This window comes from Mustelus asterias, chromosome 1 (genome assembly GCF_964213995.1).
Source record: "Mustelus asterias chromosome 1, sMusAst1.hap1.1, whole genome shotgun sequence".
NCBI lineage: Eukaryota > Metazoa > Chordata > Chondrichthyes > Carcharhiniformes > Triakidae > Mustelus > Mustelus asterias.
The window spans coordinates 14,487,383-14,500,251 of NC_135801.1; the positions used below are offsets into that span (position 1 = coordinate 14,487,383).

Below are 12,869 nucleotides of genomic sequence, written 5' to 3' on the forward strand. Positions count from 1 at the left end.
CCGTGACTGGTTGGGTTTCCTCCAGGTGCTCTGGTTTCCTCCCACGGTCCGAAAGATGTGCTGGTTAGGTGCATTGGCCATACTAAATTCTCCCTCAGTGTACCCGAACAGGAGTGTGGCGACTTATTTACAAGTATTAATTTACAAGTATTTTTCCTCTACGGTGGCACAGTGGTTAGCACTGCTGCCTCACAGCGTCAGGGACCCAGATTCGATTCCCGGCTTGGGTCACTGTGGGTGTGGAGTTTGCACGTTCTCCCTGTGTCTGGTTGGGTTTCCTCCGGGTGCTCCAGTTTCCTCTGAAAGACGTGCTGGTTAAGTGCATTGGCCATGCTAAATTCTCCCTCAGTGTACCCAAACAGGACTATGGCGACTAGGGGATTTTCACAGTGACTTCATTGCGGTAGAATCATAGAATCCTACAGTGCAGAAGGAGGACATTCAGCCCATCGAGTCTGCACCAACCACAATCCCTCCCAGGCCCTATCCCCATAATCCAATGCATTTACACTAGCTAGTCCCTCCTGACACTAGGGGGGAATTTAGCATGGCCAATCCACCTAACCTGCACATCTTTGGACTGTGGGAGGAAATTGGAGCACCCAGAGAAAACCCACACAGATACGGGAAGAATGTGCAAACTCCACACAATCAGTGACCGGTGTTAATATAAACCTACATGTAATACTAATAAATAAACTTTAAAACTGCTTCAAACATGAATCAGTTTTCAAATCGTAAATTAGATTGTTCTTACCATTTTAGAAAAAACGTTTTTTTTTAAATAAAACCTTTAGAAAGTAAAAGTAAAATGGATGTACAAAAATACCTCTCTTTAACATTTGGCCCAGAAAGGATTTCAAAGTTTTGGTTTCTTAAGATACAACCAGGGATCTTTGAAAAATCTGGGTGTTAGTGTGAGCAATGCAATCAGTTAAATGGTTAGCATGCTGGTGTCAAATCCCCAGCTAATACTGGCGTTATTAACCTTTTGACAGAAGTTATCATCTTCATTTAAAACCAAAACAAGAGTTGGTACTGAGGATTTGCGCCATAACCTTAATGCACGCATTAAGTTCGAGCCTTAGTTGTAAAATATAGCAAGGTGGATGGATGATAGGCTCAGTTTCCAGGCTGCGGATCATTGTGTTCGCCCACCAGACGTAATGGTCTTTGACAGTATGAAAGCGGCAATTAAATAGCTTGTATCTCTCTCTGCTCTTTTCATTCTTGCTGTATAATGATTTGAGCCCTTGAAGATTGTTAACAACGAGTTATATTTATATAGCACCTTTGACATAGTGAAACGCCCCAAGGCACTTTACAGGAGCAGTCTGAAACCTCACAGGATACTGAGCCACATAAGGAGGTATTAGGTCAGGTCATCAGAAGTTTGGTCGAAGGATGGTATTCATGGGGTGTCTTAAAGGAGAAAAGTAAAGTAGAGAGACGGTAGACAGGGAAAACTCATTTTTGGAGAGGGAAAGGAAGTATTTTCCATTCCTAATAATATATTAGAAATAGTACATCTTCACACATTTCATTTCAACTTTTTATTACTTTAAGTTTCCATGTCTACATTTATATTGGAAATTTCCCATGTAAAATTGTCACATTTTGTAATTACACCTTCCATTATGGTCTTACAGTGCCATAAGGGTGGTATTACAATATGAGATAAGGAAGGATTTCAACAGAAAAATTATTCACTGAACTGGTATTAACAAACTGAACAAGGAACACGATTTGTAACGTTACTGCCGCACTGACAGGAGTGAGACATGCATCGCACAAGGGTTAGGGAATTGCGTGACTTACTAAACATCAGACCACGGTACCTGAACCAGCTCCCTGCGTTTGACATCATATGAGTGCAGGTTGAGTTTTTAAAGTTTATTTATTGGTGTCACAAGTAGGCTTACATTAACACCGCAATGAAGTTATTGTGAAAATTCCCTTGTCGCCAGGCTGACGGGGAGGCGATGGCCTAGTGGTATTATCGCTAGACTATTAATCCAGAAACTCAGCTAATGTTCTGAGGACCTGAGTCCAAATCCCACCATGGCAGTTGGTGGAATTTGTATTCAGTAAAAAATATCTGGAATTAAGAATCTACTGATGACCATGAAACCATTGTCGGTTGTCGGAAAAACCCTTCTGGTTCATTAATGTCCTTTAGGGAAGGAAATCTGCCATCCTTACCTGGTCTGGCCTACATTTGACTCCCGATCTACAGCAATGTGGTTGACTCTCAACTGCCCTCCAAGGGCAACTAGGGAAGGGCTGGCCAGCCAGTGATGCCCATGTCCCATGAATGAATAAAAAAAAACTCTGGTGGCTGTTCGGGTACACTGAGGGAGAATTTAGCATGGCCAATGCATCTAGCCAGCATGTATTTTGGACTGTAGGAAGCACCCGGAGGAAACCCACGCAGGCACGGGGAGAACGTGCAGACTCCGCACAAACAGTGACCCAGCCGGGAATTGAACCCAGGTCTTTGGCACTGTGAGGCAGCAGCACTAACCACGAGCGATGAGGTGAGGTTGACAGGGTGGCTATGTGTGTCTGGTGCAGCACTTGTGCATGGAGAGCAGGCATGGGTCAGGCATCTTCACTGTTCTCTTAAGACTGCCAGGCAAAACGGTCTGATGCTGACAAAATGCATGTCCAATGCCACTTCCATTATCCAATTGAAAAATGAGAAAGAATTTATGAACTGAAACTACCCCAGAAGCAAAATACAGATAAAAAGATTGCAACCTCTTTGCAAAAAGCTCGAATTTAATATCCACTTACGCAACCTTTTGTTTGTATGATCGTTTCAAGTTTGCATGTTTTTCTCCATTCAGTAATCCGTTTTGTCATAAGAAAACATTGTTGATTATCATCCCATTCCTTGCGGGTCACACAATATTATTTCTCTTCTTCGTTGCACTACCACATATAACTCATCTCAAAAAGGCAGTGGAAGACAGTTTTCCAACAATCTGTCAAAGAACAAAGGAAATTACAGCACAGGAACAAGCCCTTCGGTCCTCCAAGCCTGCACCGACCATGCTGTCCGACTGAACTAAAACCCCCTACACTTCCGGGGACCAAAGCCCTCTATTCCCATCCTATTCATGTATTTGTTTCGACACCCCTTAAAACTCACTATCGTATCTGCTTCCACTACCTCCCCCGGCAGTGAGTTCCAGGCACCCACCACCCTCTGTGTAAAAAACTTGCCTCTTACATCTCCTTTAAACCTTGCCCCTCACACCTTAAACCTATGCCCCCTAGTAATTGATTCTTCCACCCTGGGAAAAAGCTTCTGACTATCCACTCTGTCCATGCCCCTCATAATCTTGTAGACTTCTATCAAGCCACCCCTCAATCTCTGTCGTCCCAGTGAGAAACAAGCCAAGTTTCTCCAACCTCTCCTCATAGCTAATGCCCTCCATGCCAGGCAACATCCTGGTAAATCTTTTCTGTACCCTCTCCAAAGCCGCCACAGCCTTCTGGTAGTGTGGCGACCAGAATTGAACACTATATTCCAAGTGCAGCCCAACTAAGGTTCTATAAAGCTGCAACATGACTTGCCAATTTTTAAACTCAATGCCCCAGCCGATGAAGGCAAGCATGCCGTATGCCTTTTTGGCTACCTTCTCCACCTGCGTTGCCACTTTCAGTGACCTGTGTACCTGTACACCCAGATCCCTCTGCCTACCAATACTCTTAAGGGTTCTGCCATTTACTATATATTTCCTATCTTTATTAGACCTTTGGAACATTGCAAGTGGTCACTGAGGGAGGTGCAAGAGTGGTCACAACACTCTATTTCTTGCAGACAGAAAAACTGCATCATCTTTAATTGATGAACTCCTTCCCCATTACAACCAGTCACACGTTAAAGGGATCACCATACTAAAAACGGTGAGGTCCACCTACATCCTTTCACTCCAGAACACGTTAATCCCACTGCTCAATATTCCAAAGATCTCCCACTATTCCAATGGGAAAATACATAATAGAATCCCCACAGTGCAGAAAGACGCCGTTCGGCCCATTGAGTCTTCAACAGGATACCCCACCCAGACCCCATCTCCCTAATCCCACATATTTATCTCGCTAATCCCCCCAACCTACACATCTTGGGTCACTAAGAGGCAATTTAGCATGGCCAATCCACCTAACCTGCACATCTTTGGAGTATGGGATGAAACCGGAGCACCCGGATGAAACCCACGGAGATACGGGGAGAACATGCAAACTCCAGACAGTCACCCAAGGCCGGAATCGAACTCGGGCCTCTGGCGCTGTGAGTCAGCAGTGCCTACCACTGTGCCACTGTAGTTGACTATTTTTAACAGTTGTTATTTTCAGTATTGTAAAGCATTATTAGCTGAAGTTGAGTTGAGTTGAAGTTGAGTGCTGAAGGTAAACCCTATTTGTTAAGCAAATTAATCCTGAACATCGATCCAGATCCTTCCAAGGAGCACTGGATGTTGCAGTAAGTAAGTCTTACACATGTGGCAACAATGCTTACATCCAAGTTGAATATCATCTCCAGTTGTTTCTTCAAGGATGATTCTTCAATGGCTTTGACTTTCAAGCTAGCCTGAAGAGCAGCATTTTGTATAGTGATGGCTCAGACTTGGGGTCATTTGGAGGAAGCTTTCCTTTGTAGTTGGCGACAATATAGCTGACCTGTGACTGCTTGCTGGGCAGTAAATTCAATTGTTGAAAATGTGATCTCAGTTGAATATATGGAAGATGTCTCAAGTTGCTTTGTGAGAGCTTAGATTCTCAATGTAGGTGCTGAGCTTGCAGACAAATAAAGCTAAATAACTGATGGTGGAACACCTAAAATCAGCTGAAAGGAGTGGTATAGGTTGCAAGTACTGAAGAAAAGTAGGGCTTCTGACAGAATGGTTTCTAACTAGTTCTCCATGTCTCCTGCGGGAAACTGGTGTAGAATGAGATGTGCAAGGTTTCAATAGAGGATTTGTACAACTTCCTACCCTTTTGCTGCCAGTTTGATTTGATTTTGATTTGATTTAATATTGTCACATGTATTAATATACAGTAAAAAGTATTGTTTCTTGTGCGCTATACAGACAAAGCATACCGTTCAGAGAGTACATGGGAGAAGGAAAGGAGAGAGTGCAGAATGTAGTGTTACCGTCATAGCCAGGATGTAGGAAAAGATCAACTTAATATAAGGTAAGGTCTATTCAAAAGTCTGATGGCAGCAGAGAAGAAGCTGTTCTTGAGTTGGTTAGTACATGTTTTTAAACTTTTGAATCTTTTTCCTGATGGATGAAGGTGGTAGAGAGGATATCCAGGGTGCATAAGGTCCTTGATTAGGTTGTTATGTGTTCTCAGATTTTTGTATCTTTTTCCTGACAGAAGAAGGTGGAAGAAAGTGGAAGGGATTTTCTGGCCTTGCTTGCCCCAAAACTGGAAAATCCTGCCTGAGGTCAACGGACCTTTCCATGGCCCGCCCCTCCCTTGCTCTGATTCCCGTGATGGCGAGACGGTATGTCCGGGGTCCTTGATTATGCTGGCTGTTTTCCCGAGGCAGCAGGAAGTGTAGACAGAGTCAATGGATGGGAGGCTGGTTAGCGTGATGGACTGGGCTACGTTAACAACCCTTTGTAGTTTCCTGCGGTCTTGGTCAGAGCAGGAGCCATGCCAAGCTGTGATACATCCGTTGGAGATACCTTGGAGAGCTTCCCTTGCCGGATCTCCTTTCTCACCTGCAGAAGCTTACCGAGGACTTTAAGAGGACAATGAGATGTGCGTAAAACATTGGGCTGCAACAGAACCATGGACATGGATGTTCGGCCAACCAAAGGGCTTCGGTCAATGGATTAAGGGTGAGGTATTATGGGCGAGCCATCCACTGGTGGGACGGGAGGAATGTTTGCAGGTGGTTTTGTCACAACCAGGCCACCTAGCACATTACACGGCACAGTGAACCCATCCTGTCTCCCTGAACTTAGAGGACGAGGGAAACATTGGAAATAAATCCAGTGTGTTTAATAGCAGTGGGGCGGGGGTCCAATCTTATTCTTGAATATGAGGGACATGGAAAAGAGTCATCTGATGGCGTGATGTGTTTTTGCTCAGGAAGGAATCGAAGCCAGTGAGTGGGCAGCAGAGTTTATCAAAAGTCACTATCTTTCCTGTTTTCCTCTCCCAGTGCAAACTATCTAACAACAACAATAAAGACTAAATCGAGGGCTGCAGTTTGGGGGGCTGGAAGTGAGTTGCTTTCGAGTGCAGCAACCGGTGATGTAATGGCACATGTTGTCAGTATAATGACAGATGCCAAGGGGATTTTTTTTTAGTTGGAAATTGGGCTATTTTGGGTAGATTATCTTCAGTTAAGTCGGTGTTTACCCTTGGCCATTGTAACAAAAGTAAGTCCGTCCGCTTGCTGTCAATGGGTACACCAAATTGAACGCTTAAAATCCACATTTAGACACTGACAAATAGATAGGTGATCATCCGCTTCTCCTAACAACACTGGCAACCGCTAAAGGAAATCAAAACTTACTGTCCCTCAAGGCTTGAGTGCCTTGTGTGGAATAAATGAATGCCTGTAAAAAAAAATTTCAGTAATTAAGTTGCTAGCTCTCACTACAACTGACTAAGAAATACCTGTCTGGATCAAATAGGATTCCAGCTAAAACAGGAGAGACAGCGCTGGACACGGACACGTTCACAGAATGCAAACCCAGGACAACTCCAAAGAATTGCACGTTGTAACCACAGGGTCCATCTGAAAGAGGTTTATTTCTGTTTCGGCGCTGAGTTTAGTCTTAACCATTAACCCACTCACCCAGTTCCACACACTATGGTGGAGAGAGAGGGGGGACAAATAAGACACTTCTAAAAATTGCAAAATCATCTTTTTTTTCTCTTCCTGTCTCCCCTTCTGCCCTGTTGGGGGGTGGGTGGGGAGAGACCCACCACAGCAGCAAAGGTTTGGGTGAGTGTAACTGTCCTCACTCCAGTCCCACTTTAGAAGGTACACATTAAGGTAAGTCCTCACTGACAATCGAGCTGAGATGAGTCACTGCACATTAAGTAAATTTTATAAAGAAATGGATGGTACATTTTGACACACAGAACTGGGAAGTTGGAGATTAAGACTCCCAACCCCCTCTCCTACCCTCCCTCCACCCCATATCTCAATACCCCTCCCATCCCAAGATTTATTAAAGCAAACATTAGCCCCAACAAGTGTCAGCACTGAGTGTCACAGGGTGGGGCAAATGTAGTGTGGGCGGATGAATCTCCGCTTAAACAGCAAGACTTGGGTAGAGAGAGAGAGAGAGCAAACTTCATTCAGTCCGGCTCGCCTGTTGGAGCGAAGTTAAGAGAGGAAAGCCAGGAGCTGGGAACAGGAGCATAAGACAGCCCAGGACCAAGCACGACAAGACATCGGAACCAGCTTCAGCTCACCTTGAAAGAAATCTTTCTTTTTGAGGGATTATTCTCACTCCGATACCAACTTTTGTTTTTTAAAAAAAATATATATAAATATATCTCAACAAAAATCCCCCGAGGAGAAATGCCTGGAAAGAGACAGGGGGGTAAAGGAAAAGGCAAGGGGAGAAAGGGCCGAAAAGGAGACAAGACCGGAGAAAGTGGCACAGGTAAAAAAAAGTTTATATAAAGTGACCAAAACTTTAGACAAACTTTACTCTCACTAAGTTCTGAGCTGTCATTGAGAGAGTTTCACTCCCAGAATGAGGAGACCATCTCTAACTTTTCCTAAAGTTAATTTTCTTTTTTTTAACCATGGGGCTATTTAACCAGAATTCTTCCTTAGATTCTTGCCTGTTTTAAGTATTTTTTCCCCTTCCCATTTTCATAGCTGGTGGTCTTCACTGATGCTGTAAAGAGGGTCTGCGTTGGGCTGGCACGGAGCTCTGTGCTCTGAACCAGTCCTGGTGGCTGGCTGCTTCTCCTGCATTTACCAGGGAGTCATGTCCTGAGCTGAGGCCGGGCGCTGAGCACTTGTACCTGGAGCCCAAGGCGGCGTGTGGCTCCCTGCGCCCTCTCCGCTGCCTTTCAGACGCTGCTTGGGCTCCCTCTGCTGGAGCCTGACTCCTTCCCCTTCAATCCTGCTGCAAATCTGCCTCTGCCCTGGTGAAATGCCCCCCTCTCCACACACACAAGTGCCCTCCCCGGGGGACTACTGCTGCTAAACTTCATTATTTGCCCCCCCCCAAATATGAGACAAGCTCTGCATCAGGTTGGCTCAGTGTTACTTGGGAGTATCGTTGACAGTTCAATTCATTTTGGCAATCTTTTTACACTATTGGTGCTTGCCTGCTTGAGAATTGGCTTGAGGAAGGCACGGTGGCGCAGTGGTTGGCACTGCTGCCTCACAGCGCCAGGAACCCTGGTTCAATTCTGGCCTCGCATGACTGTCTGTGTGGAGCTTGCACATTCTCCCCGTGTCTGCGTGGGTTTCCTCCGGGTGCTCCGGTTTCCTCCCACAGTCCAAAGATGTGCGGGTTAGGTGGATTGGCCATGCTAAGTTGTCCCTTAGTTTCCAAAGATGTGGAGGGTTAGATGGATTGGCCATGGTAAATGTTACGGGAATAGGGCAGGGGAAAGGGAGTCGGTGCAGACTCGATGGGCTGAATGGCCTCTTTCTGCAGGGTAAAGATTCTATGAACGGTGTGGGCAGTGAAGAAAGGGTTTTTTTTGGTGGTGGGTAAGAAGAAGGAAATGGGGCTTAGGTTGTCAGAGAGCTGACATCCGCAGAGTGGGCTGAATAGGAAAGGGGAAGTGGAAAGGATTGAGGGGTGATCTCTTTGATGTAGCTCGCTCAGTAGGTCAAATGGCTACCATCTGAGATGTAAAGCTCTATGGTCCAGGAGTGGAAACAATCTGCAGGTCACAGGTTAGTCTGGTGGTTATTCTAAGCATTGCTGTGATCTGGTAGAGCGGTGGAAGCAGATACAGCACAGTCGAGATCGTGGTTCATTTTGTCCTTTTCATTGAGCCACAGTGTTGTTAAGGCATGAAGCTGGAACACTGAGAGAATGGATTTACCGCACCGATGTGGTGGATTTTCTTTTTGGTGGGGTGGCTGGAGAAATTATCAAGTGTTTGAGCTGCTGAAGATATTCTGATTTCTGTTAAATGGGTCTGTGCGGTGTGTTATTTACTGCATTAGTTTGAGGATGACAAGCGCTTCTCCAGTGCTCCCTGAGCTGCATCTAAAATAATCCCAGGATACCATGGACCACAGAATCATAGTCATAGAGGTTTACAGCATGGAAACAGGCCCTTCGGCCCAACTTGTCCATGCCACCCTTTTTATTTAACCGCTAAGCTAGTCCCAATTGCCCATGTTTGGCCCATATCCCTCTATACCCATTTTACCCATATAACTGTCTGTGATCACATACGGGACCACATTGGTGTTTCTGCTGTGAATTCGCTCAGATAAAGACTGTGGAATTATCAGTTTAATGAAATGTGTTTATTTTTGGCCATAGTTAAAGTTTTATGAAGTTACTGTGAAAATCCACGAGTCGCCACACTCCAGCGCCTGTTCAGGTACACTAAGGGAGAATTTAGCATGGCCAATGGACTTAACCAGCATGTCTTTCAGACTGTGGGAGGAAACCAGAGCACCCGGAGGAAACCCACACAGACACAGGGAGAATGTGCAGGCTCTGCACAGACAGTGACCCAAGCCTGGAATTGAACCCAGGTCTCCAGAGCTGTGAGACAGCAATGCTAGCCACTGTGCCATCATGTTAAGTATTGTACCTCCCATGATCTCACAATATCCTAAAACACACCTTTAGACCCCCCAGTGACTGTCTGTGTGGAGTCTGCGTGTTCTCCCCGTGTTTACCTGAGTTTTCTCTGGGTGCTCCGGTTTCCTCCCACACTCCAAAGATGTGTGGGTTAGGTTGATTGGCCATGCTAAATTGCCCCTTAGTGTCAGGGAGATTAGCAGGGTAAATACGTGGTGTTATGGTAATGGGTCTGGGTGGAATTGTTAACAGTGCAGGTTCGATGGGCCGAATTGCCTTCTTCTGTACTGTAGGGATTCTATGATGGTTCTATGATTTTGCTGTGCAGTGACAATTACAATGTAGGGAGTGTACCAAGCCACTTTGCACACAGCAAGGGTCCCAAAAAGACATTGTGATATGAATCAATTAATTACTTTTGATTGCGTGATGAATATTGGTCAGGAAGAACTTCCCAACTCATCTTTGAAAAAGTCTTCCGAGATCTTTTTATATCCAACTCAAGAGGGGAGACAGAACCTCGGTTTAACATCGCCACAAGATGAGGCAGAAATCACACCAGCAATAACACTTGTGAGTGGGCGATGGTCAGCCTTACAAGGAAATAAATTCATCATCCCACACTCGGTGACAAACTGTTCCAATGAATGTCTTGTCAGTTGTTCCTTTCTCTTCCCACACAAGGTGAACTTTCATCTGCTCCCGCAACAAGGTTTTTCCTGAAACGGATCACTAGCCTGTCCCCAGAGGCTTATAGCTTGAGGGGTGCCACTCCGCACTAAGTATAGCTCATCAGAAACTCTACTGTTCTTACCGCCAGGCATTGGCATGTTGGAAGGATTTTGCAGGTTGATACACAACCTGTTTGGACACGTTACAAGCACACCTTCCTTGGATCTCCTTGGATTGGGATTTGAACATGGAGTATCATAGTTCAGAGGCAGGGACACTACCCACTCCGCCGCAAGACCTCCTACCCCAGTAGTAACAGCTAATTAATAGGATGGTAGGAACCCCAATCAGTGATGATCATATACAATGCTTAACACGCTTGCCTTGTAGGTTTAACATCTGTAGATAGATTTGTAGATTTAACATTATGTAGATAGATGTTAATTGTTGAAATAATAGATAAAGATTTACACATCGGAATGTGGTATGCGCATGTTAAGTATGTGTACCTATGTGGCCACTGATTGAAATGTCTACCCTTTCAAATGATTAAAGTTTATACAAATTTGCATTTCCGATATCAGAAATGTGGCTGTAAAAAAGGTTGCCAGTGAAAAAGAGACTGTGTGTCTCTTCATGAGTTGGAGTAAAGTTAATCTAAAATGGGTGAAATCCATGGTGGTGCTGTGTCCCAATGTTGTTGAAAGGCTGTAACATAGCCCTGGCCGTTATGTGGGCAGACTGTGCTGTTTAAAGGTGTTTGCATAATTAAATGACTTTCTAGTTATTATAAGTTTCAGTTGTTCTGCTGAGGCCAGACCCTCTAAAATTAGCCTGAACAAGTAGAGTTTGTTGAATCCAAATAAATTCCATGGAGCCAATTTTGAAATCATTCAACCCCCTTTTTGATTTGATTTGATTCATTATTGTCACATGTATTAGTATACAGTGAAAAGTATTGTTTCTTGCTTGCTATACAGACAAAGCATACCATTCATGGAGAAGGAAAGGAGAGAGTGCAAAATGTAGTGTTACGGTCAGAGCTAGGGTGTAGAGAAAGATCATCGTAATATAAGGAGGTCCATTCAAAAGTCTGATGGCAGCAGGGAAGAAGCTGTTCTTGAGTTGGTTGGTACATGACCTCAGACTTTTGTATCTTTTTCCTGATGGAAGAAGGTGGAAGAGAGTATGTCTGGGTTGTGTGGGGTCCTTGATTATGCTGGCTGCTTTTCCCGAGGCAGTGGGAAGTGTAGACAGAGTCAGTGAATGGGAGACTGGTTTGCGTGATGGACTGGGCTTCATTCACGACCCTCTGTAGTTTCTTGTGGTCTTGGGCAGAGCAGGAGCCATACCAAGCTGTGATATAACGAGAAAGAATGCTTTATATGGTGTACCTGTAAAAGTTGGTGAGAATCGTAATGGACATGCCAAATTTCCTTCGCCTTCTGAGAAAGTAGAGGCATTGGTGGGCTTTCTTAACTATAGTGTCGGCATGGGGGGATCGGAACAGGTTGTTGGTGATCTGGACACCTAAGAACTTGAAGCTTTCGACCATTTCTACTTCGTCCCTGTTAATGTAGACTTTCTTTGGAAGAAATTGCACCATTGTAAGCTTATCTCTTTAAAATAAGAGATGATTTTAGCCAATAATGGTGTTCATTACATTACTTGTTTAATTTTAGTAGGGTTGGTTTTTCTAACAGCTGTCAATCTTTCAATCCTTCGCCTTTCCAAATTGCAAATTGTGTGAATTTCTGGTTCTGAGATTGGGGCGAACTTTTGGGGTTACTCTGATTTGTAGAGAGAGGCAGCAGCAAGATTCACAACCAGAACGTACAAAACATTTAAAAAATGTAACGTGCAACAGACGTAAATAATGAAGTTTAAAATGGAGTCTTGATGTTACACAGAGTAGAACTAGTTCCATGTCATCACAGCGTTGGGATAAATGTCACCTGCATTCTTTTCCACGAAATTATTCAGCGATCTTTGGACAAGATGTCTTTTTAATATTAGTAGCATCCGACTGACTGTGAAAGAGCAAATTTAAAATCGCCGTGTTTCTTAAGTAACCTGCCGCTCTCAGAAAGTTTGTTTTACAAGTTAGTGCGTAGTGGTTAGCACTGCTGTCTCACAGTGCCAGGGACTCGGGTTCGATTCCCAGCTTGGATAATGTAGCGGGATCCCTCTTTTTAACTCCACTCGTGGGCTTATCTCAGGTTTGGTTCTCCGTTACCCAAACCCCACCAATGCCCGAGTGATTCTCTCTCTCGCCGATGGAACAACGGCCACCTTGCGCCTACTTCACTAGAGTAGCGCTCCCAAGAGAGAGAAGAGGAAACTGCTGCCTATCCATTACCTGGCAGCCTTTCCTGAGTGGGCGGTTTCGAAGCGCCCAGGGTACCCTCAGTTCTAGACTCC

The 12,869-nt window shown here is 44.7% G+C and overlaps 1 protein-coding gene across 1 annotated transcript in view; it reads left to right on the top strand.

Moving 5' to 3' along the window:
- The first annotated feature begins 7,354 nt into the window (after positions 1 to 7,354).
- Positions 7,355 to 12,869, top strand: part of nrg1 (neuregulin 1) — a 217,578-nt gene continuing 212,063 nt past the window's right edge. Inside the window, exon 1 of the mRNA XM_078209632.1 lies at positions 7,355 to 7,649. Within this exon, the coding sequence (XP_078065758.1) occupies positions 7,565 to 7,649 (85 nt within the window). The 5' untranslated portion in view covers positions 7,355 to 7,564. The remainder of the gene's footprint in view (positions 7,650 to 12,869) is intronic.